The 27773-nt window shown below is 42.1% G+C and overlaps 1 protein-coding gene and 1 long non-coding RNA gene across 10 annotated transcripts in view; one reads left to right on the plus strand and one right to left on the minus strand.

Annotated features, from left to right (window-relative positions):
- Nucleotides 1-27773, plus strand: part of LOC132540219 (uncharacterized) — a 994902-nt gene that overhangs the window by 112048 nt on the left and 855081 nt on the right. The gene's annotated exons all lie outside the window — the stretch shown is intronic.
- EBF1 (EBF transcription factor 1) overlaps nucleotides 1-27773 on the minus strand; it is a 433103-nt gene that overhangs the window by 26606 nt on the left and 378724 nt on the right. For all 9 annotated transcript variants that reach the window (XM_060198065.1, XM_060198064.1, XM_060198063.1 and 6 more), the window contains exon 11: nucleotides 4413-4501. In XM_060198065.1, coding sequence (XP_060054048.1) covers nucleotides 4413-4501 — 89 coding nt within the window. The remainder of the gene's footprint in view (nucleotides 1-4412; nucleotides 4502-27773) is intronic.

Genomic DNA, 27773 nt, shown 5'->3' on the forward strand with positions numbered 1-27773 from the left:
GCATGCAAAAGAAGGAGGGTTAGCAGCTGGGCAATTCAGAAACTGTGGTAGTTTTGGGGGTAAGGCCATGCCAGCAGAGCAACATGGTTACTGTGATGACCATGGTTGGTCATGATCAGGGCGCTTTGGAGATTCAGCCAAACCATGTACAATCACTGCCATGCAGCCCACCAGCCTCTTCACTGACACCTGCTGGAGTGAAGGGCAGCCCTCTTGTTCCTTGGCCACAACCCCCCAACTCTCTCTTGCAGTTATAGGAAAGCATTTAAAATACTGTGCTCACTTACAGTAGATTAGAATTTTTTATTGGTACCGTGTTGCCATAACAACAGGAAGACAGCAGATGACTTAAGCTAAGCTTGCAAAGCAAAAGGCTGCTCATCTGGCAGTTAAAATGAATACAGTTCATTTCACAAGTTTCCCATATGGACCCTTAGTGTATGGTAATGAGGAGACCATATGGTGAGAGAAATGCAGGAAGAACAATTGGACTGAGTGGGAAGTTGGGAGCAAAACCCCAGATGAGGGAGATTCTGGTGCCTGAGGTTTGGGTTGAGCTGGGTGGGGGGTGGTTTTCCAGAGGGCTTTCTTTCAAATTTCTTAATCTGTGCCTTAATATGTTGGTGGCACACAATGACAAACATCTCGCAAATTTTGCAATATCATTCATCACAAACTGTCAGCCGTGTTTGCAAATCTGACTTGCAAGATCTCTTAAATGTGTTGTTCTTAAAAGGCAACAGTACTAAGTTTTTAGACAAAGTGCAGGAAAATTTAAGCACTTGTGACAAGCAGAGACATTAACAGTAATCATTTTAAAAACACTAGCATCTTTTGCCTGCATGTTTAGCTGTAAATAATGCTGTATGTATAAAAGCTTTAAAGTAAAAAAAAAAAGTAATGAACACTTTTTTATGATGCTGCGTCAAGACAGGGATAGGCCTGTGTGCAGACATAGAGGTGGCGCTAATCAGATTGGAACCCTGTAAGGACAGCTTGCACCAGGCTCAGTAGTCAACTCTGCACTCCTCATGCTTCATAAAAGATGAATATAAATGCATTAGTTAGACACGGTGAGCTAAATTAGAAGGTCAGGCAGGGCTGGGAGGGCTGAAAAATCACATAGCCAATGAGTGTAATTACTCTTTTTTAAGTCTATTAAGTAGTGTTGTTCTATCAAGGCTCAGGGGTATAGGACATGAAGAACAAGATAAAGTAATGTGTATTTATTACTCCCACTGGATCAATTTACTAGATATTTTCAGCTCCATAAAGCAAAATACACAAATGCTGCCTTTGTGACTTTTCTCAAATGGCTCTATTTTCTCTCAAAGAGCAACTGACTCTTGGGGACATGGCAGTTTGTCCCCTTAGTGTCAGTGGGGGGCAGGAGAGAGAAGGAATTGCCCAGCAATGGTCACGGGGAGGCTTTGGAGCTCATGGACCTGGGTTCAAATGTCTGTTTTTCCCACTGGCTAGTGATGACAGCAGAGCCCAAGAACAGGGCAAGACCCCATAGTCACTGGGGTCCCAGGAGCCTGTGCTATCACCTAGCTAAGCTATATTCTGATAACCAAAGAACTGCATTATTGAAAGGGGTCCCCCAATACAGCCCAGGGAGTGCAGAACTACCCACTAGGTTGTGCAAACACATTCTTTGGCCTTTGCACTGCAATGGCATTCCTAAGGACACCCTCCCATAAAGTGATGGAGCACCTGACTGGTCTGAGTGCTATCCTCCTAACCCCTCACCTCCTAGAGGACTTTGAAGTAAAATTTCCCTTTCCCCTAGGCTGCACTACAGCCACGACAGGCCAGCTGAGCTCAGGGTCTGCTCCCAAGGCCCCTGCACCTGGCAAGAGACAGCTCTGTGAGGAGAAAATGGTGCCCACCTTCCACCCACAGTACCCCTTGCTCAATGCCTCGCAGCCCTTACCTCCACACTGCAAAAAAGCAAAATGAATCAAGAAGGCAGAGAAGCACCTCTCACCCCCACCTGTGTTTCCCCATGCACACTTGAGACAGGCTTCTAGTCTGTGTCACTCTAAGTGGACCCTAGGGATGGGCAGCACTCCTTCACAGGAAAAACTTGGGCCAATTCCCTGTTTTCCTGAGGTCAATGGGAGTGCTGTCCACTTTTCTAAGTTCCCCACAAGGGAGGGGCACATGTAAAGTGAGGCCTGTGTATGTTCTGTGAAGAGTGAGTGGTGGAGGCCAGCTCACAAAGGCATATTATTGTGGAAAGCAGCCTTCGTGGTCTTTGGAGCAGTTTCACGCAAAGGAATCTGTGGGTGGCTGGGTGAATTTAGCTCTGTCTATTCACAAACACATGGGTTTAATAAAGCCGAGTTTGTTTTTTAAGGTGTGTGGTCCATGGCTCACAGCAACACCCCTATTGGACAAACACTGACCATGGTGATTCTAAGGAAGTCGGAGCCCATCCCCCCCCCCCAACAATGGCCAGCAGGAGTATGAATCTTCCAGGAGAAACCCTCCTGCTGGCTCTTCCGCTGCTGCCTGACCCTGAACTCTCCCCTGATCTTAATGTTCAAAGCCAAAAAGACAGCAGCTGGGTGTGACTGAACAGAGAAGTTCCTGGGTGTCTGCACCCACAGGGGTTGGGTGTCTAACACATGACTCCAGTGTGTCCTTGATGACTCTTTCCCAGCCCTGGAGAGAGTGGCTGGAGTTGCACCATCAGGCCACCAGGGACAAAGTGGCCGTGTGCCCCTGCTCTTTGTTCAGCATTTCTAAACCTGACGTGCAACCAGAAGAATGTTTCTCAAAATAAAAGCAAACAAAATCAAGCTCAGCCTCCCTGTTTCTCTCACTTCTCTGTGAACAAGTCCTTTCTGGCTCCCAAGACCTCAGCTGCTGAGCCAGCCAGACTCGACTTTTGTCCTAAACAAGTCTCTGCAGTCACCACATTGTATCCCTTACTGCTTGCAAAATCAGCTCAGTCACTGCCCCTGATTTGGAGGTGGGAGAGGGAAATCAGATTGCTCAGCAGGATTAGGATCCTTTGCAGAGATCCAGGAGAGAAAGCAAGGATCCATTTCACCTGTCACACCTATCATCAGAGCTAACTTTTGCTGAGTGATGGACACAGAACCCAGAAAAGTGAGAAACACCGAGAGGTTCACAACTTTGGAGCCTCCATCCCTTCAGCTAAGATACCAAATGAAGCTGGAACCAAGCTTCAGACTTCTTTATACCACAGATACCCCAGTGAGAGACATATACAACAGTTATATCATTGTGCCCTAAAATGAGAAGTTACTGTCCTATGGGAAATGCAGGCCTCCTGGCAGATGGAGGAGCCAAATGGTGAAACTCCGTCCACAGGAGAGTGAAAAAGTCAAGGTGCAGTGGTGGGTGGTTCAAGACAGAGGCTGCTTTCAACAACAAACATCTGAACTGACTGACAGGACATGATATTGTGTTCTCCAGTGAAGAGCGCTTGATGTGAGCAAAGTCCCATGGCTCCTCGCACTCTTTAGGGGAGCTACTCACAGAGCTCAGATTCAAGTCCCTGATCCTCTGCCTGAGGGGGTAAATTTCATGAGTGTTAAAGCAGTACTGTAGGTATCTCTCTTATCCCCCCTCCCATTTTTTCTCTGCCCTATCAGATGAAAAAGGAAAAAAAAAAAAAAAGGTCACCAAGAGCAGTTGATTTGTTGTGCAGGTACCAAGTCCCAGTAATAACTCAGGTGGCAAAAAAAAAAAAAAAGGCTCTGAGGGGACAGACGGTAGTGCACATGACACAAAGTGCAAAAACAGGAATAATAATCCTGGTTTGAGTCCCCAAGTCCCTACCTGCAGGGAGTTCATTTCACAAATGGTGAAGCAGGTCTATAGGTATCTATCTTTCTCTCCCCCTCCTGTCTCTGTATCTTTCTGTCCTATCTAAAAACAACAAAATGGGGGGTGGGGTGGTTGCCAGGAGTAGTGGATTTGTAGTGCAGGCAAAAAGAAGAAGAAAAAGGTTCTGTACTATTCACCGTGTTGCAAAGTCTGAGTTGTGCTAGTTATTTTTTGATAGAGGTAGAGAGAGTGAAAGAGACCATGACACCAAAGCTTCCTTTTATACAGCGTGGAAGCTCAGCCTTGGCCTCTCACATGGCAAAGTGTCCTAATTTCACTGAGCTTAGTCAGTTTCTCACCATGGTAAGAAAGTGTTGTAGGGCTGGGTAGCCCTTGAATTTGCCCCCTCTAAAGACAGGCAGCTATGGCACCCCTACTTATCTAAGCAAGCAACGCCTGGCTCTTCAGTGCTGCCTGCTTTCCTCCTACTGCCAGACACACAAACAGGCCAAGTTGCTTGTCTGTGAAGAAATCACAGCCACTGAAAGAGCTTCCTGCCAGTCCCCTAAGTTTCTAGAAATAAGAATCCAGAGAGGCGGCATTCCTACCTTTGGCAAACGCTCAGGGTCCCCAGGATGCCGAGGAATGACTTTCTGTAACCTCTGGAAACCGTAATCGATGGTGGGTTCATTGAGTGCTGCAATGAAGAAGTCACACATTTAGAACAATTTCAGGAAATAAAGAGACATTGTTTTGTTCCAATTCCAGGGCACCATCCCTCTGTGCCTCCTTTTCCTGAGAGAATGTTAGCAGAATAGTTTCCGAGAATCTAGGGCACCTAATTGGCCTTGATGGTCACCCAAGTTTGGGTCTGGTCTCCACCTGTGCTGGGGGAAGGTTCACAGTGCATTAGTGTCCTCCACTCTCTCTGAGAAAATGAGGCTGGAGTGGTGAAGCCCCAGCAATGACCAGAACAAAAAAAAAAAAAAACAGAGAAAAACTCACCCCACCTGCAGGGGGCAAGCTTTGCGAGTGGTGAAGCAGCGCTGCAGGTGTCTCTCTCCTTCTCTATCTCCCCTTCCCTCTCAATTCATGATTGTCTCTATCCAATAAATAACAATAAATATCAAAAAAAATTTAAAGGAGGACAAGACATACATAGCATACCTAAGCTTCCCATAGTGCAGTGTGTGTGTGTGTGTGGGGGGTAGTGCTCTCAAACCTAGGTCACGTGTGACAAAACAGGCATACTGTGCAGGTGAGCTATATTACTGGCCCCCCAATAACAAAATATGAAACACTAACAGAGTGGGTATAACTGGGAAATCCAAAATTTAATTTATGTTACCAATTTAGATCATAAAATGATTCTTTGTTTTTTTTTTTTTTTTATTAGTAGCTAACTACACTGGTTTCCAAAGTTAAAAGATTTTAGGGATATGTGTGTGGAAGCCACCACCAAAGCCCTCTGTGCTGCCCCCTTGGATAACTACCCTAGTCATCACCAAAGTCTAAGAGACAGTTTGGCTACCATAAAATGAAACCCTTGAAAAACACTGTCCACTCCTACTATTTCCCAAGGTGAAAAGCAACTTTCCCCAAAGAACGCTAGTCGCAGGCCTTAAACTGTTCTTCTGGCCAGAGACCAGACAATGTTTGTTGTGAAGACATTAGTTAGAAGCTCAGGCAAAATGCTCAGGGCCTGTCAAAGGGCAGCTACAGGTTATAAGCAATAGGAGTGTTCAAATCACTTGACCTGCAAAACCTGCTGCTGGGTCTCAGGTGGCATAATTATCTCAGAATCTTCTATAACAATTAAATCTACAAGAGTGAGGTGGGTTCTTCTTGACAGAGATAGTCCCTGTGCCCTTGATACTGTCCATTGAGAGACAGACACTGATAGTACCCTTGGTGCGACACCCTCACCCCTCAAATTCCAGGTTGACTCACTCACAGCAGTGCTGTGCAGAGGAACAGATCAGTGTCTGTGAAGCACTAGCTTAGAACAGATGGGTCTCCCAGAATAAGTCTTTTCTAATGCGGTGCCAGAAAGCAAACCAAAGGGCTCTGTGGAGCATTACTGCTGAGCCACCTCCCCACTCAACTTTTTTCTATTTTTGGAAGGAGATGGAGAGAAAGAGAATAAAGCACCATATCCACCCACAGAAAGTTCTCCTTGCTGTTTCCAAATGACACAGGAATTGAACCCAGAACTTCATACATATGAAGTGGGTGCTTTGCCACTAAGTCACCTCCCCAGCCCCTGCAAGAGTAATTATTTTTTAAATTAAATAATAGAATTTTTTTTAATTTTGTGTATTTATTTATTTGGACAGAGAGACATCTGCAGCATTGCTTCACTGCTTGTGAAGTTACTCTCTGCCAGTGGAACAAGAACAATATTTTAAAAGACTAAAAGAAGGGCCAACCTGTGATGACAATGGGCCTTGTGATTCCTACACTGTCGGGTTACCCCTCTTCATTGCAACCTATAAGTGGACTGTGGTTTTACAAAATTCTCCTGAGGACACAAAATGCCTTCAGCCAGTCTTCCCCCACTAAGAAGAGATGAGCTCTAGTTTCTACCAGGAACACAGCCTCTAAGTGGTGGGTGGGTTGGGTTTTTCTCTTTTCCTTTTTAGTGTAACCAAAGTAGTCAACCACACTGAATAAAAGACAGTCTCTGTAGTTCTGACATTTAGCTATACATTAGAAAACAAGTTGCCACATGCTTTACTTAAAATGCATTTCCATTAACCTAAATTTTAAAAGTAAGATCCATACTACGACTAACTTTAAAAATCTGTATTAAATTCAAATAGGTCCCAAGGCTAATGGAAGCAATTTGTATACCAACCCAAACTGACTGGCCCACTTTTCAAAATACATGTATGATAATCTTGTGGTTTTAAAAGGACATTTAAATTGAAAGACTGTGAATTTAGTACATAATTACACCAATAGAACCCTTTAACTTGTCAACTTGTAAATCTAAAAGGCTATCAATCATTTCTAAAGAGGAAATAAACCTTAAAATTCCTTGATTGACAGTGCTTACTTTTTATGTAAGAAAAAAAAGGAAGAAAAAAAAAAGGCTGCATAAAGTGGTCAGAAATCCATTTACAAAAGTACATTGTTTTACACAGGTGAGTAAAAAGCCAATAATTACACCTCCAAAAGACATATAAATCAGAGTAAGTACTTTTTCCTCACTTGTATATTTTAAGTTGGAGTGAACTTCAGGTAACTTTTTATTAAAAAGATCTTTCCCCAAATGCAGTGCTTATTGAAGTTGTTAATCGAGTAGCATTTTCATTTAAGATAATGTAATCATTTTTGCAAATATGAAATTTAGCCATCTCTGCCTCCTTCCCAAACAGTAAACTTTCAACTTGTCTCTTGTGGAAATTAACTAAGATTATACCCAGGTGTGCCAAGTCTTTTTCTCTATGCAAGTGTATGAATTAAGGCACAATATTTATTATTCCTCCCACTTTATGAATTACTTTCTAAACCCTTGAGAAGAAGTCACTTTTCAAATTAGACTTGTAGAGAAAAAGCCATAGAATTCTTTATGCAGGGAAGCTGTTCCTAGTAAAAACCTCTGGTGTTTAATCCAGAAATGCATGATAGTGACAGCACTGAACATCCAGGTCTCATCCTTCCCCCCACCCATAAGACTAATTGCCAAAAAGATGTCTAACCACAGACATAGCTTTAGACAATTAAGTGTATCATTTTAATATCTGAGGACATCTCCACATCCTGAGAATTTGAATGCTGGGATTTAATTTTTTTGTCTGTGCCTCCCATGAAACTTGAATTGTTGGCCTGCCCTCCTCTTGTTTGCATAATGAATGAACTCTCACTGTGTCGAGACCCCGAGATTGTTAATGGAATGACTGTCTGATGTATCTGAGAGAAGTTTGTCTGGCCACACAGACTACTCATGGCAGAATGACTGACACTTAATATTCATGATTAAAAGAACTAATTCAAATATCATATGGAACTAATAGCTGAAGAACTGAGATCATTCTGCCACAAAGAGTAATTGAATTAGGTATATAAACTCTTTATTCAGAGAAAAACAAGCATCTTTCTAGCCTATGGAAGCATACTATGTGAGGAGAAATATTTCACATAGTAAGACAAAGACTTTTAATTCTTTCCCATGCTTGTAAGATCTGGTCTATGCTGATGTCTTTAAAACCCTGCCTTTTATTTGTATAGTGACTATGACAGTGGAATTGTCCAGCGCTATAGCAAAAATAACAATAAAGATATGCAAGACAGACCTCCATGTTCAAAGATGAAAGGCACCTGATTATTTCTTTGATTGCACTGACTAGAGAAAAACTAAGTACAAACTACTGAATAGTAGGGGCCATCAGATAATGACTATTAGTTTAAAAATACAGTCAAATATCTGGGGCCAGCAAAGTGATGATATATCCACAAATTGGGAAATGATAGAGTCCTCACAAGCAATGTCATAAGGAAACAATTTCTGACATATTGCTAGGTTCATGAGCAGATTACTGGAACATATGTACTATTGTACATTACTTTCTAAATGAACATACCATGGCAATTTATACACAAAAAATTATCCTTATTCTAACAGTAGCGAGGCATTAGATCTTATTTTGCCTATTAGCACTGTGCATTCCCTAACTTTCCCACAATGCACATACATTACTTTTATAATCTGAGGAAAAGGTTAAGAGTGACGGACTGTTGCTGGGATGGAATTTGACCTGCTTGTATAAAGTTATGACATAAGAAACTGTGCCTTAAAAGGGGGTCTGTATACCCTTTAATAACCTTGCATAGGTTATTACAGACCATAAGAAAAATAAGTAGTATACTTTTGGCCAGTTGTATAAATATGTGACTATTCATAAACTCTCTGAAAATCAACAGAGAGGAGGCCAGGAAGGAACCATAAAGAATGGTATATTTATTTCATCCGTGGGGCACTTGTACCTTAGGGACACACAGCAAGGCAGAAAAAATGTGATGTAAAGTTAATCCTTCAACAAAGTAACCTCATTGTACTCAGGCTCAGGGGCCATGAGCAAAACTGGGGATAATCGATTTCCCCCCTAAAACTTGGTATAGTTCCAAGAATACAGTAGAGAGGAACTAAAAAAAAAACAACTTTGCTTTACATAACTAGCCCAAATAAAATAATAATAAAAAAAGAGTGAGCATCTTGGGTTGAAAACCAAAAAGAAAAAGAAAAAAAAAAAACACAACCAGATGAAGCTGGTTACTATAAGAGGAAGGGAAGTAGAGTGGTTCATGTCCCCAGCCCCCAGCCCTAGTACATACCCTCCAAAAAGGATTTGAAAGGTCACCATCCTACACCAGTTAGGAGTGGTGACAGAATTTTTTTAAAAGCCCCAGAGGTTAAGAAAGTGCTTTCATCCCAAATAGGAAAAACCTCATCTTGTATTTCACCATAAAGTGAAGCCAACAAAGGCATTTTTAAAAAGTCAATAAGATGAGAAATGAATTATCCATTGATCCAGTCATCATTGTTAGTGCTCACTATATGTGCAGACAGCACCACAATACCCTAAGACCTGAAAAATACCCTTTAAAAGGTACATGCAATCCAGTTTAAAAAGAGAGGACTGTACTGATTGCTGATTTGAGATGGTTATCCCCAGTGTACAGTTTCACATCTCCCCCAATAGGTGTCAACACTCCTGTCCCTCCACCACCTGACACTGCCCAGCTTCTGCCCCCTGATGGTGTGTGGGGGAGACTCATCCCTCTGCCCGTTTCTGACAAAGATTCAAGAGGAACACACTACACAAGTACGTGAAGCCACCACCTCTCTCACTCTCTCCCTCTGTACCATTTAAACTTAGAGACAAATGTGATTTGCAAATAGGTGTGTAGTAGAGCCTCACAGAGCTGTGCACATAAGCTTGAGCCTAAAGCCTCCCCCTTGAATGTGCATGGAAAGCAAGATGAAATGTTCTGGTACCAGCGAGCAGGTTTTAGCCCTGCCCTACCTAAGGATCTAGAGTGGCTATGACAGAAAGTACATGATGGAAACAGAAGTGGCAGCTATCAGCTGCACTGGAAGCCCTTACTTTTCAAACAGAAATAGTTAAACACATGATGTTTAAGCAACAAATAACTGTGGGGTTCTTCCCTGTGGCGCAATCTCAGGATCACTCTCCTTTGGGCTTCAGTGGAGCCCCTGGTAAAGCCAGAACAGCTCTGACCAGATAGAACCACTGTCCACAGCAGACAGGCAGCACATATGGAATGAGTTCTATGGAGTAAACTTAAAGCAGTGCAACAATAGTTCACATATACTAGTACTTATGTCAAATGAAAAGTCCATAGATATTGGGGCAGCTTGGAATGTTCCTACCCATGACCACAGAATGTGAGTTCAGATCTACAGGGATGCAGAGGTCACATAAGCTTCTAAGCTGATTATGGGCCCCAGAGCACATCAAATCAATGGGGTTTGCAGTCAACAGTATTTATACACCTTTCCCATATTTGGGAGCTACTCTCTTCCCTGACTCAGTTTTCTGGTCCTTTTTCCAACCACGACATCATCTCCCCAGACAATAACTTGGATCCACCTACATATCAGATTTCAGGGTCAGGGGAAAAAAAGAAACCAAACAAACAAACAAAAAACTAGTGTAGTTACAGGCCTTTTGGAATATAACTAAAATAGGCCTACTAGCTACAAAATGGAGACCCCCCCCAACTCTTCATCTGCACTATTTCAGTCTTTAGGTTCATGATTAGTTAACAGTTTGTTTGCTTTATATGTTAACTCTCTTTTCAGCCACCAGATTCCAGATGCTAGCATGATACCAAAAAGTCTTCCCTGGACGGACAACCCCACCAATGTGTCCTGGACCTCTGATTCCCCAGAACTCTACCCCACTAGGGAAAGAGAGAGACAGGCTGGGAGTATGGATCGACCTGTCAATGCCCATGTTTAATGGGGAAGCGATTACAGAAGCCAGATCTTCTAACTTCTGCACCCCACAATGACCTACCTTGGGTCCATACTCCCAGAGGGTTAAAGAATAGGAAAGCTATCAGGGGAGAGGATGGGATACGGATTTCTGGTGGTGGGAATTGTGTGGAGTTGTGTCCCTCTTATCCTATGGTTTTGTCAGTGTTTCCTTTTTATAAATAAAATTAAATTAAATAAAAAAAAATAAAGATTTAAAAAAATCAGTTAATGAAGCTATAAACCAAGACAGGTCCCTGATAGTTTCTCTCATATGTGAAATATATTGGGTTGTTAGAAAAGACAAACTATTTTTCCATAGTTTCCTATGCCAAAATGTGTCATGGCTTTCCTAACAACACAATGCATGACTAAAGCAAACAAAAAGGATAATCAGACTGTCTCTTGTAGAGTGTAAGAAGTAAGATGGTTATTGGGGTGGCAGCTAGAAATGTGGTGCTATGGTGAGGGATGTGGTGACTTACATGTATATAAATCAATCATAAGTTACTAATAAAAAACATTAAAATCTGTTAATGAGTAATGCCTAAATAAATATATATGCAGACAATGGCCTGTAGTCTTGTTGTTGTCAAGTCCACAAAACCTTCCAGTAGAATTCTCTTTGGGTCCATACACCCAGGGGGGTAAAAAATAGGAAAGCTTCCAATGAAGCGGATGGAATGTGGAACTCTGGTGGTGGGAACTGTATGGAATTGTACACCTCTTATCCCACAATCTTGTTAAATCACCAATAAAGAGGACAAATATATACAGATACAGACATTGCAGAAATAATAGTTAACCCATATCTGCAACCTTGGGAGAACTTCCATAGCTTATAATGGAGGGATTGGTGACCCAGAACTCTGGTGGTGGGAATGGTTCAAAGTTGTACCCCTGTTGTCTTGTAATTTTGTAAATCAGTATTAATTCACTTATAATAATAATAAAAGTAAAAAAGGAGAGAATTCTCTTTAAAGAGGTCTGTTTGCACTTAAATGCATTCTCAAGTAGGACAATGCTACTTCCCATTTTGGAGTCTACTTTCTAAGATCACTCCTCACCCTCCCTCACACTCCTTTCAGGAGAGGGAGGCTAGAGAACCCTGTTCCCAGACTGCAGGCTTGGGGGTGTGGAGCACCACAGTACCATGGGTGCCTTGCCCGAGAGCCAGCAGAGCTCCTTGCTTTCACATCATACTTCTAGGGTTTTTATCTCCTTTTTTTAATGCTTGTGTGATGTCATCTTGACTGGAGCTAACAAGAAACACAGATATTAGGAGAGGTAATATTTATATGCAATTGTCAATTAATGTCCAAACAAATATCCCGACTCCATGCCAAGTCATAACCACAAGCCAAGAGCAGAGGAGATGAGCGGGCCAGCATGTGGGCCTCTGGTCCCTCCATAAGTGCTCTAAATTAGCGACCGAGGAGCAGAGGAGGGGAGCAGCACCTCCCCTGCCAGGCTAAGACATCCTGGGTGGGCAAGCAGTGCCGCATGAGAAGAGAATTTTTACTCCGTTACTCCATAATGGCCCTTTCCACCTCCCCCTCACTAAATTAACACCCAGAGGTAAACCATAAAACATAATGCTAACATCATGAATCTATCTTTAAGCCTGACTTTAAAATATATAAGCTGAAAAATCAACCAGATACCTAAACAAGAGCAAGAAATACAGCTAGGGGTGAAATGGGTGATGTCTTCAGCCATTCAGTATGTCTCTCCACCTGCCTAGAAGCGATGTACATCCTCAAAGAAATGGATCAGGGTGCTAGGTGATGGTATGCCTGGTTGAGTGCACGTTACAATGCACAAGGACCTGTGTTCAAGCTCTCAGTCCCCACCTGCAGGGGGAAACCTTCAGAGTGGTGGAGCAGGTCTGCAGGCATCTCTCCATCTCCCATTCCTCTCTTAATTTCTCTCTGTCATATCTAATAAAATGGTAAACTAATTTTAAAAAAGCGGAATCCCACCCACTGCATGCAGAGCCCCTGCCTTCAGTATGATGCCTTTCTAGCTAGTGCTGGGCTCAGGAGCCAGCCAACCTTAGGGCTGCGGGCTCCCAGAACTGCCAGAAGATGTAACTGAACCAGAAGGGTATCTGAAGGGGGCTAGCTTGGGCAGCACCTACAAAGTTTGGAAGAAATCTTCCCAGCTGGCTCAGAGCATGCCCAGATTCCTTATCCACAGTCTTCTCACTTTGGCAACAAGGATGAAGTTCAGAGGTCAAGTGAAGGAAGGAGCAGTGCCTCTCTCTACAGAAGCCACAAGAAGTATCAGTCAGTTTGTGAGACTCATTCCTCTTTACAGAGATAGAGAACAAGAGGAGCACACAAGTGAAGGCTGAGGAGAAGGTGAGCTAGAAAGGATATTGGAGCCCAAGATAATGAGACACAGGGTCTCATGGAGAAGAACCTAGGCAGAGACTGTGGAACATAGATGGCAATGTATGTCTGAGAATTAATGATTTGTCCAGAAGCCAAAGAAGTCAGAGCAGGAAGGAAGGGTTGAAAGTATCTGACTTTTTTTTTCTTTCAAAAATGACAAGCATTCTAGGTTTTTCTAAATCTAAAAGCAATACACCCTGTTTTAAAAGTACAAAAGAAACACATAAAAGAAGAGAAAAACACCAGAGCAGCCCCACTTATCTGTAATTACTCTTGAGTTAGTATGTGTGCTTCCAGATAGTTCACAGTTTTATATGTAGGTTATACCCACATCGTTTTCTTTAATGGTTGTAGCATATGGTATTATATGCATGGCCATGATTTATACAGCAGAGATTCTGTGAATATGGATCTAAGTTGTTGTTTTTTTTTTTTTTCTCCTCTAAAATTTTCACAGACTCAAGGAGTGCCATAATGAACTCCACTTAGGCAAAATTCTTGGATAGAGTAATATGCACAGTTGAAGTCTTTTGATACAATACTTCCTATCTGTCATTAAATGTAGGCCACATTTATGCTCTGATAGGTTATTTCTAAAGACATCTGCAAAAAAGAACTAGTTTTTAAGATTTTGCATCTGAAACTTAATTATTCTCTTAGGTATAGGAAACTCTGAAGGTTTTTGGTAGATAACCTCTCACAGTGATTACTTGCAGAAGTGTCCTTTATCATACACCTTCTGGTCAGATGAGCCCTTCCCCCTAGTTCACACCAAACTGATTCCTTCAATGTACCGTCAATCTACCCTTTGACACTGTGGCAAAGTCTTCACCCCCAATTTGAAGGTGATAAACTGAGGCAAAGAAAAAGTGGACTACATCAATCAGAACAGAATTTGTCATTTAAATTTTTCTTTTTTAAACTAAAACAACAGTAAACCAATGGGACATCAAATTAAAAAGCTTCTGCACAGCGAAAGAAACCACTACCTAAACAAAGAGACTCCTTACAGAATGGAAGAAGATCTTTACATGCCATACATCAGACAAGAGGCTAATAACCAGAATATATAAAAAGCTCACCAAAATCAGCAACAACAAAAAAAACCCAAATCCAAAAATGGAGAGAGGATATGGACAGAATATTCACTACGAAGAACTCCAAAAGGCCAATAAGCATATGAAAAAATGCTTGAAGTCATTGTCAGAGAAATGCAAATAAAGACAACAATGAGATATCATTTTACTCCTGTGAGAATGTCATACATCACAAAAAGTAGCAGCAACAAGTGCAACAACAAGAGGTTATGGGGACAAAGATATTTAAAATTAAAATGGTATTAAAAATGGTAAATTCACCTTCTTCACCTCATCTTGGATGAGGCTTAAAGAAATAATGTTAAATGAGATGAGCCAGAAAAAGAAGGATAAATATGAGATGACCCCACTCATAGACAGAAGTTGAAAAGTAAGAACAGAAGGGAAAGCACAAAGCAGAACTTGGACTGGAGTTGGTGCATTGTGCCAAAGTAAAAGATTCTGAGGTGAGGGGGGGAGGGCTCAGGTCCTGGAACATGATGGCAGAATAGAACCTAGAGGGGTTGAACTGTTATGTGGAAAACTGAGAAATGTGGGGTCAGGCAGTGGTGTACCTAGTTAAGCGCACATATTATAGTGCATAAAGACCTCGGCTCAAGTCCCTGACACCCCACCTTCAGAGGGAGAGCTTCATGGGTGGTGAAGCAGGGCTTCAGTTCTCTCTCTCTCTCTCTCTCTCTCTCTCTGTCTGTCTGTCTCTCTGTCTCTCTCTCACTTTCTCCCTCCTTTCTCAATTTCTCTCTGTCTCTATCCAATAATAAATAAAAATTTTAGAAAACTGAGAAATGTTACACATGTACAAACTACTGTATTTTACTGCCAGCTGTAAACCATTAATCCCCCAATAATGAAAAATAATGGGAAAAACTGTATTACTTGTCTCACTATTACAAAATGATTATTTCAACTTATAGCATGCTGACAATTCCTGCTACCAAGTCAACCGAAGTATTTCTGTTTGTCTAGCTGTCTATTTTTTTTTTTTTTTTTTTACAAATGATCTGTAAAACAGAAACCCAAGACTAGAGGAGTTTTTTTTTGCCCAGACTCCTGATGTCCAACCCAGGTGAACAAGTTGCACAGCTAATTTCTCTCTGTGATGTTCACTGAGTCAACAACCCAAACCTTCTAAGGACACAACTCTGACATTTCATACTTGCCACAGCAGTGACCAAGAAACTGTTTTCTGACTCAGCCAGGCCTATCTTCCATTTCTGACAGGGGCTCTCAAAGGGTAAATTGTTTTTTGGGGGACTAAGATATGCCCAGCTACTGAGTTAAGCTAAATCAACTTGCTTCAGAGCACGGCCCCCTTAGTATTTTCTACATGATCCTGGGTGAGAAGTTACATGCAGAAGTGGAGCATTTCTCCATCCACAGACTCTTTTCCTGCCCTGGAGGGCTATTGCACAACTAAAAATGGGAAGTAGGTGAACATACAATATTTAGGGAAAAGTGTACCACTAATTGTTAGATGGCTGATGAGCAGAGCTGCCCCTGATACTACAGGGGATGTGCTCTGAACAGCCGGGCCTTCTAGGGCCTTAATTTAGATTTCCAAATCTGAGACACATTTAAAACTAAAATCCCTCAAGCAAACAGAAGCTTGGGGATCTTCTGGGTGTTTTGTTTTGTTTTGGGCTTTCAATCACTCTTTAATTTTGAATTTTCCTCTAATTGAGATCATTTAGGATTATATTTCAAAGCCAGATTTGCTTATTTGAATAGGAAGAGTATGATTTTATGCCATGCAATGTGTGAAGGTGTTTAAGGACTGAAGGCCAGAAGACTCTGCCTTTCTGGCATAGCTTCTGAGAGATCAAGAGTAATATTCCTGCTATAATTGTTCTTTAGATTTCTTCCCAAAGAGTTTTGACAACCACTGTTATCAGGAGGGTGAAATCACCCAGCCTGTCTGATAAACATGTTTTCTTGCATTCCCACCCTCATGGGTGCTTGACACGGTACTTTTATCATCCAGTGTGTGTTCAGAATGAGCTTAGAACAGCAATTGCTGGGAATAGGCAGGCGATAAACCGCATTGATTTAACACATCTTGTTTTCAATCATGCTTGGATTTTCTGAGCACGCATTTTCCCTGTACTCTGGCTTGTAGCTTTTATCTGACGAGCTGATCCCTTTTCACTGGAAAATGAAAAGGTCGCACAATAAGACACGGTTTACTGGAACTTGAACACGCACCAAGGAAAGTATTTTAGATAAATACTGTCAGACAGAGTGGAGCTGAATTTCAACAACACAATTGCTGCACAGCAATACTTATTACTCCCTTAGAACAAGCTACCAGCAACTTAGGATACTCAGCGGGGGAACGGCACTGAATCCGGCTCCAAACATTGGTCCAAGCCTCACACTAACCAGGCACAGTGTTCAGGGCCTATGTGTGATTGCTAATAGCAGGGTTTTATGGACTGCTGAAAAACAAAACGGCTCCCACTGTTCAGAGCTATTTCCTCTAGACCAGAGACAGGCTCCAGAAGAACTGGATAACAAAGCCATAGCAGAGCCCCTCAAATACCAGGAAAAGTCAAGTAAATAGGGAAAGAGAGAGGCAGGCTGGGAGTATGGATTGACCAGTCAACACCCATGTTCAGCAGGGAAGCAATTACAGAAGCCAGGCCATCTACCTTCTGCTTCACACAATGACCTTGGGTCCATACTCCCAGAGGGTTAAAGAATAGGAAAGCTATCAGGGGAGGGGGTCAAATACAGAGTTCTGGTGGTGGGAACTGTGTGGAGTTGTACCCGTCTTACCCTATGGTTTTGTTAATGTCTTCTTTTTAAAATAAATTTTAAAAATTAGAAAAAAGTGATTCCAAAGAATACATTAATCCTACTGATAAGACAGAGATGTGCTTGTTACTGGGAGGTGTTGAAAGGGTGAATGATTGCTTGGTAATATTTTGATGAAGCTAGGCAGAACATAGAACTAGCCTGCTATAATGGGAACTAAAATGACCTTGCAGATCAACCTCACCTCTAAGGGAATAGTCACTTTGTTATATAAAGATGACAACAGCAGTCCTCTCATGTTCTAACCAAACCTCAGTGATCACTCCTGCTTTGTCTCTGACCTTTGACTCCTCCAAAAAGCCTCGAACTTGAGTGAGTCTAGAACCCTTTCTTTGAGTCTGAACTTACATTCTGTATGTACCTTTATTCCTTGTCTGCACAAGAGCTTCTCCAACTCTCTCTGTCCATAGTACCATGGGTGTTGGAGTAATCTTCCTATGTCAAAATCCATGGCCCTGTTTATGAACATCTTAGTTTCAAATGGAATTGCTGATTATATCCAAATGAATATATTGGCCATTTGGAAAAAAATACATAGCCATTTTTAGTTGTGTGACAGTTTAATTCTATAATGACTACAACTTACTAGTGGGATGTACACTTTCGTTGGACACTGCACAACTTCTCACACCTTGAAACAAAACTGGACATCACATTGCCTTCTTTTCCATTCCATGGTGATAGTCACATGACCACAGCTCTTGCTGAAAACTGTTTTCGACAGTTTGGACACCATCCAAAGAAATAGTGCAGTCTGGTGCTGAGCCATCAACTACCTCAAACTTTAGATTGTATGGTATCTAAGAGACTAAGTACTATCTCTTGCTTCTCTTAAACTTAAAGTATCCCATGGCACCCTTACATGACAGCAGGGACATCTTGTGTAACTTTCAGGAAATTAACTGCATACCAAGCTGCCACAAGAACCCAGTGCATTCATTTCTGTGTGTCTTGTCTTCGATAACAACTATAGTAGCAGAATCAACTAACATTTCCTGAAAACTTACAAAGGTCCAGCATTAGATACAGTCTAACCTGAGTCTCTCTGACTACACCCCTATAAGGGAGTGCTTTAGTTATTCCCATTACACAGAGAAGGAAATTGTGGCTGGGTGGGTCTAAGTATCGTTTGCACATCTGCAATGTCAATGGGTAGAGAGACCTGAGATTTGAATCCTGGCAGCCTGCCTCCTGGGCCTTGGTCTTGACCTTTTTGCCAGAGCAGCTGAGCTAGGAGAACTAAGATATCTCCAGAACTAGTTTGTAACAATTCATGTTCCATGGAGACCTCTGCCACCTGCTCCAGACCTCACATAGCAACCAGTCCCCTTTTCCTACTCCAACTCCTATGAGTGAGATACAGCTATGTTTGCATTTGGCAGTATCAGTAACCAGCTAGGCACCATCTGAAGCAGCCATTTGCATTCTTTTTAAAATATTTATTTTCTCTTTTGTTGCCCTCTTTTTATCATTGTAGTTATTATTGTTGTTCTTGATGTCGTCATTGTTAGATAGGACAGAAAGAAGTGGAGAGAGGAGGAGGAGACAGAGATGGGGAAAGAAAGACAAGACACCTGTGGACCTGATTCACCGCCTGTGAAACAACTCCCCTGCAGGTGGGGAGCCAGGGATCAGAACTGGGATCCTTACACAGGTCCTTGAGCTTTGCGCCACCTGCACTTAACTCACTGTGCTACCACCCAACTCCCACCATTTGCATTCTTTAAGTAGTCTTACCTGTAAAGGGAAGATCAGATGTGATATTGTCTATACAATACTCACCACATAATACCTACTCACTGACCACCATCCTTACTACAAATCGAAAGCCTATCTTGTGCTATAATTAGACAGAACCACATGCCTCACACTCCAGGGTAGAGGGGTGGAAGATTCCAAAGAGAATTCTAAGCCAGTGTGGCCAACACATTATATAATGCCTTATTCTAGGTCAAAAGGCATATTTCATTTGCTCCTGGGCTTCAATCTTTCCTCCTCTGCTTTAATTTGAGTTCAAAAACTCCACAAATTCTGATTCTCAGAAATGACCCTAAAGAACAGCTTTACTGAAAGTAGGTTGTAACTGCTTCAAGACAATGGGAACAAAAATACATATCAGCCCCCTAAATAAGGTGAAACTCTTTCATAGACTTGGGAGTTTTTAGCCTACTTGAATAATTCAATGTGGAAGTTGTTGAATTGAGAACTTAGGGAAAAGATCAGGGATGAAGTTTATGTGATGGGGAATGTAGCTGAAACTATTTGTGTGAGAAGAGAGCCATCCATCTGCCCCACAGAAGGGTAGATACTCAACATTCTCCCAAGAGAGTAGAAAAGTGGCCCCAGATTACAGCCAACTCAGTCCTGAAGAAAAGTGGAAAACTGCAAGTGTCCTGAATCAAAAGCTATGGTGCCTGATCACCATGAGGCTGGCTCAGTCTGTCAGGATAATAAGTGGAATAAGGTGAAGGAATTTGCCTTGGCTCCTGATTTTTCCTACTCCCAATCTTGAGGACTGTCTTTTAGAAGGTGGAGGGGGGTAAGTGAGTCCCATGTTACACACCAATGAGGTACTACCCCTCGCAGGTCCCCCTCGATTTGAACGTGTGAATCCTGAAAGAGTAGGTCTCTCTTTGCCACTCAGTACTGAGAAAACACATTCGTTGATGGAGCCAGAATTTAATCTCCTTTGGATGTTGGTGGTCTTATTATTGGTCCCTCCTGGCTGACAATCAATAAATGTTTAGTTAAGCAATTCGCTTGTTTGGGAGTTACAGTCATTGTGTGGGCAATGGGTATGTGGCCACTTCCGCAATAACCCCACGTCTCCTGATGAAGCCAACATTACAATCACACATTTGTTGCTATTAGCTCATGAGATTCTGGAAACCAATTTTGAAAAGCAAGTAATAAAGCACCACATAAAAAATAATGGTGTAATTACTTCTTGGTCAGGTTAAACTTAGCGTGACGATAAAAACCAAAGAGAGCAGCAAGCATCCTAAGTGACTGTGCTGTAAAGTTGACACTGATTCTGACCTTTGACCAGAAAAAGGATTGAATCCACCCACCTAAACGAGGTGCACAGGAGACTGCTCTGCACCATGTGCCCAGAATCTGTGAGAACACTCCGAGTTATCTCAGAATGATCTGCAGGCTCTCACAAGATAATGTGAATGGGTCAGTCACTGAATTATTGACCCAAAGACTTTCAGACTCCTGTTTTTTTTAGAGACAGAGAGAAATCAAAGGAGGAGGGAGAATAGGGAGGGAGAGAGAAAGAGAGATACCTGCAGGCCTGGTTCTGTGCTCATAAAGCTTCCCCCTTGCAAGTCCTTGCAAATGGTAATGTATGTACTCTACTGGGTGTATTACCACCCAACCCCATAGTTAGCTTTGACATAAAACTGCTTTTCTTCATTTCTAGCTCTCAGGAAGACTATTAATACCTCTGTGTAGCCCTCTGAAGATGTGCTAAGGGCTCTCCTAAGGTCTGTGTGTCGTGAACGGGCTTTCTGCTAGGACATTACTGGGGCACAGTGTTGCGCACAGCCCACTGACAGAGCTCTACAGCCCAATCTTTGCTAACAAAATTGAGCTCTATGGCTAAGTTCTCAATGGCAATAACAACTGGAAATTCAAGTGCTTATCTGCACTGCTTGCTGGAAATGCTAGGAGCTTTTTGCTGTGCTGACTCTGTCTCTGGGGGCAAGTGGAAAACTTAGAGACAATATCATTGAGTTCAGAGACCACATCCATAGTGGGCCTGAGAGCTACCTGGACCCCTCTGCCAACTGTTTGTCCACATGCTTTTATACCAGTAACACCTCCATTGTAACCCCAGAGAGGCCATCCTGTACTGCTTCCTTCCTCCCCTTCAAATTGGAAGCAGAGTGGGAGTTGGGAGGTAGTGCAACGGGTTAAGCACACATGGCGCCAGGTGCAAGGACCGGCATAAGGATCCTGGTTCGAGCCCCCAGCTCCCCACCTGCAGGGGAGTCGCTTCACAAGTGGTGAAGCAGGTCTGTAGTGTCTTTCTCTCCCCCCTCTGTCTTCACCTCCTCTCTCAATTTCTCTCTGTCCTACCTAACAATGACAACAATAATAACTAAAACAATAAAAAACAACAAGGGCAACAAAAGGGAATAAATAAATATTTTTTAAAAATCTTTAAAAAAGAACAAATTGGAAACAGACTGACAGCCTGCAAATCACCTCTCTGAAATTGGTGGGTACAGTGGAGCAGTATAAACTGAATAGTCAGTGTATACAAGTGGAAAACAATGGCTTTTCTTCTGCAGAAGACTGGAGAATCTAGAGGAAATGAGCCCACACATTTAAAGGTCCCTCTGTGGAGCTCACTTGACCTGAGGCCCCATGCTGGGTGCTGCAGAGGTTGAAGTGTATCTGCAGGGGCAGAGTCCATGCACAATGCACTGCTGACCTGCTCCCTAATGGGAAAAGTATATGACTGTACTGGAACAATAGGCAACTGCGACCTGGTAAGACCCAAATCAAACAGACTGGATTGCATTTTTCAAAAGCTATCCAGCTAACTTTTACACCAGAATACATTATCTCTTAGGTCTCTTTCCTAACTCAGAAATTATCAACCTGATCTTGATGCAGTCAGGTAGAAAGCAGAAGAACATCATTCAATCCACTTCATGACTTTTTGTTTATTTGTTTTTCTGAGAAGACCCTCCAATTTAGAGGGAGAAGAGAGGCAGCCAAGCTTAGAGATCATAATGGATTGGCACAGGATCCAACTAGTGAACAAGAACATCATGATCCACCCAGATTCCCTGAATCAAAGGCCACTCCTTAAGCCTGATTTAAAACAAAAAATGATCACATATTGAGAAGTGATATTGGGCATTTTACTTTAGACAGCTTTGTTTTCTTCAAGATCCCAAGATACAGGCATTCTTACCACCACTGGGCAAACAGAGGATGTTAGTCAAGGGGTGAGAGATAAGCAGGCAGTGAGCAGAAGAGTGGCTGTGCTACACCTGTGGTAGGGACCCCAACCTGCCCTTCAGAAGCCTCTTCATTACAAGGTCTATCTGTTATAACTGGTAACAGCTTTAATACCACACGGCCCTGCCATTTTGCAAAGCAAACACCAAGCTCCTGGACTCTTGTCAATCTCTAGGAGCATGAGTGGGGAATGGCTGCATTATTTTCCTGTTTTAGTTTTGTTTTGTTTGCCATCACACTGCTGAGCTCTGTCTGGTTCATGATGGTGCTGGGGTTGAACCTGGGATCTTGGCGTCTCAGGCATAAATGCACCGAATCATGCTATTTCCCCAGCCCTGGAGTATCTGCTTGCTTTAAACTAGTGTCAGTCTCTCTCCAAGTCTGCTCTACAATAGAATCTGGGATTCAAAGCAGCCTGGTCTGCTTCCCCTCCATTCATAGAATAGATATGGGGTACAACTGCAGCCTGCAGAAACTGCTGCACAGCTAAACAGCATCATGTATAATTCATTCTTAGCCATTCCTACAAAGGCTGTGTGGCTAGCACTGCCATTTTTATGGGGGAGGGAATGTCCTGCAAATGACAGAGAGGTGACAGGTCTTACCCATGTTTTGTAGCTGAAAGAACAGAGTCAGGCATGCACGCACCTACCCTCTCCCCAGGGCAGCACACTGCTCAGCTTCTGCTGTAGTGGAAGCTTGGTGGTCTTCTGCCCTTCAGGACAGCATCAAGAAAGCAAACAGTACAGGGTACCTCTGCTTAAAATGATCCACAGCTTCACTTGAAGCTGTGAACACACACCTACCCTTGCTATCTCAAGACTAGACTCTCAGTAAGAAAGAAGTTTACAGGGGAAGCTTTCTGAAATGGGTCATACTTGAGTCACAAACCACATTTTGAGAGGTAAATGGTGGTGGTGTCACCTCCCAAAAAATATTATGAGAAATGACACCTACTTCTTCATTACTACCTCAACTGCTTATTTAATCTCACCTGGCAAGTTTTCCTTAAGCAAGTGACTTGAAAACTGTATGGAATCTGAAGGCAGCTCCAGGTAACATGGAAGATTCTGATAGGCCTTCTTCATTAACTACTTACATCCCAGAAATGAGAATATAGGCTCTCTTCCTGGGGAGTCTTTTAACTCAAAGGCTCATCTTAATTGAATGCACACATCTTTGGAGCCACAAACCATTAAAGCCCCATTTTCACAGAGAGTCTGCCTGTCTTTCTGGCTGGTGCTCAGGCCTGTTCTTGGTCACATGAGCTTTGGCAGGAGAGGGAAGACAAGAGAGCCTAGACAGCAGAGCACTAACCACTAGTCTCCACCAGTCAACAAGTGAGTCAGCACAGTTATTATGCTGCTTTTGCAGAATTGACAGCTCCTGTTATCATTCTGTGTTGAGTTTAAGGGACTTGTGAGTTATTCTTTTCTGCCCTCTCCATGCCAGTTAAGTGGGCTTCTGGGGAGAGACAGGGCTGGTAGGAAGAATCTCCTGGACATGAAAGGTGGGTTTAGTGGTAAACAGTGGGGAGGAAAACAGATTGCACATATCTCTTCTTGGAATAGCTTGCCTGTTTCAAAGGCTCACTTTTCTTTCTCCAGAGTACAGAGGTCTAGGTAGGTATCTGAGAGGTGTCCCCAGAAATCTCATTAGCTTATCCCTGTAGGTGGCCAGTCCCTGCCTGGGGAGCACACTATGGAGGAAAACATCCTTACCTTTGCTTCTTGCTCATCCTGCAACCACATTCTTGATGAGGAAGGTGTATATGTTTAGACTTTGCCAAAAATATAAGCACAATCAGGTTCCTACTGCACAGGGAACTATTTGGGCTCTATTGTAGTTAACAACAATAAAATAAATATATAAGACATTGTGGCAGTACTAGAAACACAGCTATAGTTGAACACACACCATGTATAAGGACCCAGATTCAAGTCCCCTCTCTCCACTTACAAGAAGAAGCTTCACAAGTGGTAAAGCAATACTGCAAGTGTCTCTGTTTTTCTCCCCCTCTCTATCTCCTCTTTCCCTCTCAATTACCCAGTAAATAAATTTAAAAAAAACAAAACAGAGAAATACTGGAAACCCATCAGGAAGAACCATTTGCAAAATGCTATCTTTTATGACCACCCAATTATACTGTGGAGATTAAAATCAGAATGTGACTGTGTTCCCCAAGGTCAAGACTCTAAGGTCAATGATGACAACAATTCTATAAACACAAAAGAGTGACCCCTGAGTCATGACAGCCCTGCTGATCTGGGACTTGGGTACTGAAAGTGCCACATCTGATCATTTGAACCCCAGATCAACCACTTGCAGTCATCTCCACTAGTGTGGGACCCCAACAGACATGCTAGTCAGACCATAACTTGTGACTCTGGCCCCAGTAAGCTCCCATAGAGCCTGGAATTTGGAGGTAAAAAAAAAAAAAAAAGCAATAGTATTACATGAGAGATGAACACAGACTAAATAACAGAAGTTAGAATAAAAGGTTCCTGGAAGTGGCTGGCATATTTCCTTGGCTGTGGGATTTCCACTGTGAACCAGGCATGCCAGTCCTCTGGGTTTCATTTACCTGCCAGGATAGTCAGAGTCCAACCCCCTGACATCTGCACTGAAGGAGTGTGGCATCACCCTGTCCCAACTGAAGATTAAAGTGTCTTTCACCTCAGCATCACCAGTATTAAAGCATTCTAGAGAACATCTTTCAGATTCAGCAGTATGGGCACTAGATTTTACTTCCCTTTGTACAGTGAAGTTGTGGTTAGCAAAAGCACAAGTAAATCCACAACATCCCTCTGTCAGAAAATTTTCTAGGAGGGACTAGGAGAGGCTGGCCAAAAGAGAGGCACACCCAGTTGGAACTATGTGAACATAGAAAGAGAAACTAAGATCAAGCATGTAGACAACAGAAGCTCAAGCCTTAATGGGTCTGAAAGACTCACATTTTAATATTCAAACAATAGGAGATTTACTGAAATACCAGATCAATTCTTAAGGAGAGCTGGTCCCCGTGGGGGTTATTTGTGGTCCTCTGTCCAGCATCCATTAGGCAGGGCCCCTGTCTTTAGGAGAATGGATTCAAATAAATTCCAGGAGAGGAAATGGATTCCATTCTCTCTGTTTACTTTATTACTATTGATTTCTGAATTTTCTCCAATCCCCCTGCTAACCCAGCAGATAAGATACATTTAGTGCCAAAGGTGATTATCCAAAATGAATCCAGTTTGCAACTGGGTGATAAAAAAGAAAAAGGACACTGATAGATTCAATACTTATACATTCAAAAGTGTGAATGGTTGCATGATTATCTACAAGAGCTTTAATATGCTAACTTTATGGTTAGGTAGAATTTCTTGCACTAATTGGGAATTTATTTGTATACTTGGACATGTTCTACTTCAACTCTTCTATATTTTATAGCATTTTATAGGAAAACACTAAAAAAAAACCGTCATTTTAGCTATATCCAAAGACACTTTTGTAAGAAAGGAGCCACTTGGGATTTATTTTTAATATTTAAAAAGGGTTAGGATATGTAGTTTCCAGAAGCAACAATGGTTTTCAAACCATAACAGTTAGAAAGGAGAAGAGCATATCACTTTTAAAAAGTATATATGGTGTGGGTTGAATGCACACATTACTGTGCACAAGGATCCGTGTTTGAGGGCCTGGTCCCCACCTGAAGAGGAAGAGCTTTGCAAGTGAAGAGTGCTGCAGGTGTTCTCTTTCTCTATCTCCCCCTACCCTCACGATTTCTGGCTGTCTCTAGCCAATAAATAATGATTATATATACATATAAAGGGCTGGTGAAATAGCTCACTTGGATAGTGTACTGCTTTGTCATGTGTGTGTGACCATGGTTTGAGCCTGGCCCCCATGACATTGAAGGAATCTCCAGTATTGTATGTTTTCTCCACTCTTTCTCGCTATTAAAAAGTCATACAGAAGTGGTGAGGCCCCAGCAATGACAATAAATGTGTGTGTGTGTGTGTGTGTGTGTGTGTGCATGCATTTTTGTGTGTGCACACGCACCTGTCAATAGAGGAATATAGATAAATGGTTTTAATGAGTCTGCTCTGTAGGAGGTTATGTAGCCTTGTAACATTATGTTTAGGAAGAAGTTTTAATGTGTGGGAAAATGCTTAGTAGACCATGTGAAAAGAAAGCAGGATGTAAAACTGTGTGCATATATATATATATATACAGTGCAACCACAAATATGAAAGTAATGTTTATATTTGCTGGGAACAGAAGATGCTGAAAGAAAGAGATGAAAATGTCATCAATGTCTCTCTCTCTCTCTCTCTCTTTCTCTCTCTCTCTCTGGGTAATGAGTATGGGAAACTTTCTATCTACCTCTCTGATTCTGTCTTGTCCTTCAGATTTTTCTGTCACTGTCACACATTCTTCTCCCATCATGCATATGCATATTATAATGTAATCATCCTAATTACAGAAGTACTAAATGAGAAGAGAGCAGTGGTAGGGTGAGTTGAACTGGGGAGATGGTGTAACCCACATTTTTCCCTCTAGTCTGATTGGGTGGGTGGGCACTGCTCCTGTTCCTCTTGGTAGCCCACCTACTGGCAAGCTGAGCTTGTTTTCTACAGACCCATCAATAGCGTCCAAGCCAAACACCCAGTGGTGCTCACACTTGGAAGGAAGGTGGTAGTGTTATAAAAATAGTGTTTTTCTTTTCTTTAACCATTTTTATGGGTGCACAGGCAGTTAATGGTTTGCAGTGTAGTCAGTCACTGGCATATGGCTGCAACTTTTTATCTGTTTGTGAAAGTTCCCTGCAGAACACTTTCACCCACAACCTAGTTCCTTTTACATCATCATGCTCTAGGACCCCAAGATTCTCTTCAGCTCCTCCCTCTCCCATCCTGCCCCAGAGTGCTTTGCTTTGGGGCAGTATACCATGCCCAGTCCAACTTTTGCTTCGTGTTCTCCCTCCCTGCCCCTATTTACTATGTCCTGCCTATAAATGAGGTCATTCAATGTCAATAATAATACATTTTGCATCAATATTTAAACATGCCTACCCTTCGAAGTTCATTTAAAATATATAAGTAAAGATATTATCTTACATATATGGATTTGAAAAGATATTCTTATGCATGCATATATATATTTAAAATTGACACTTTGACAGTAATTATTAATTTCCAAAGAAATATGATATTGCTCTGTATTTAGAATATATCTTTCTAAATAATATCTATACTATGTTGGGGTAATGAAATAAATATACTTTTTTTTTAAAGTGAGGCCATTCAGCATTAGTTCTCTTTTGGGCTTATGTCACTTAACATGTCTTCAAGTTCCATCCATGATGATGCAAAGATGATTACTTCAGCATTTTTAATAGCTAAGTAGTATTCCATTATATATATATACTGGGTTTTTCTGAAAGCCAGAACAGAGGAGTGGTAAAGGCAATAAATTAAGAACCTCATGGACTGGGTCTAACAATGGCATTTCCACTTCAGTCACTCTAGCAAAAGACTTTATGGCTTCCTACAGACCTCAGTATCTTTGTCTACAAACCCTGGACAATAAAGACCATGTATCACAGGAACGTTAGCAGGTAGGGGCATGACTATCAGCAAAACCTCAGAGCAGCATGGCACACAATGTGCAAGTAAAGTTATTTCCTAAAGAGAG

The sequence above is a fragment of the Erinaceus europaeus genome, chromosome 9, assembly GCF_950295315.1.
Source record: "Erinaceus europaeus chromosome 9, mEriEur2.1, whole genome shotgun sequence".
Classification (NCBI taxonomy): Eukaryota; Metazoa; Chordata; class Mammalia; order Eulipotyphla; family Erinaceidae; genus Erinaceus; species Erinaceus europaeus.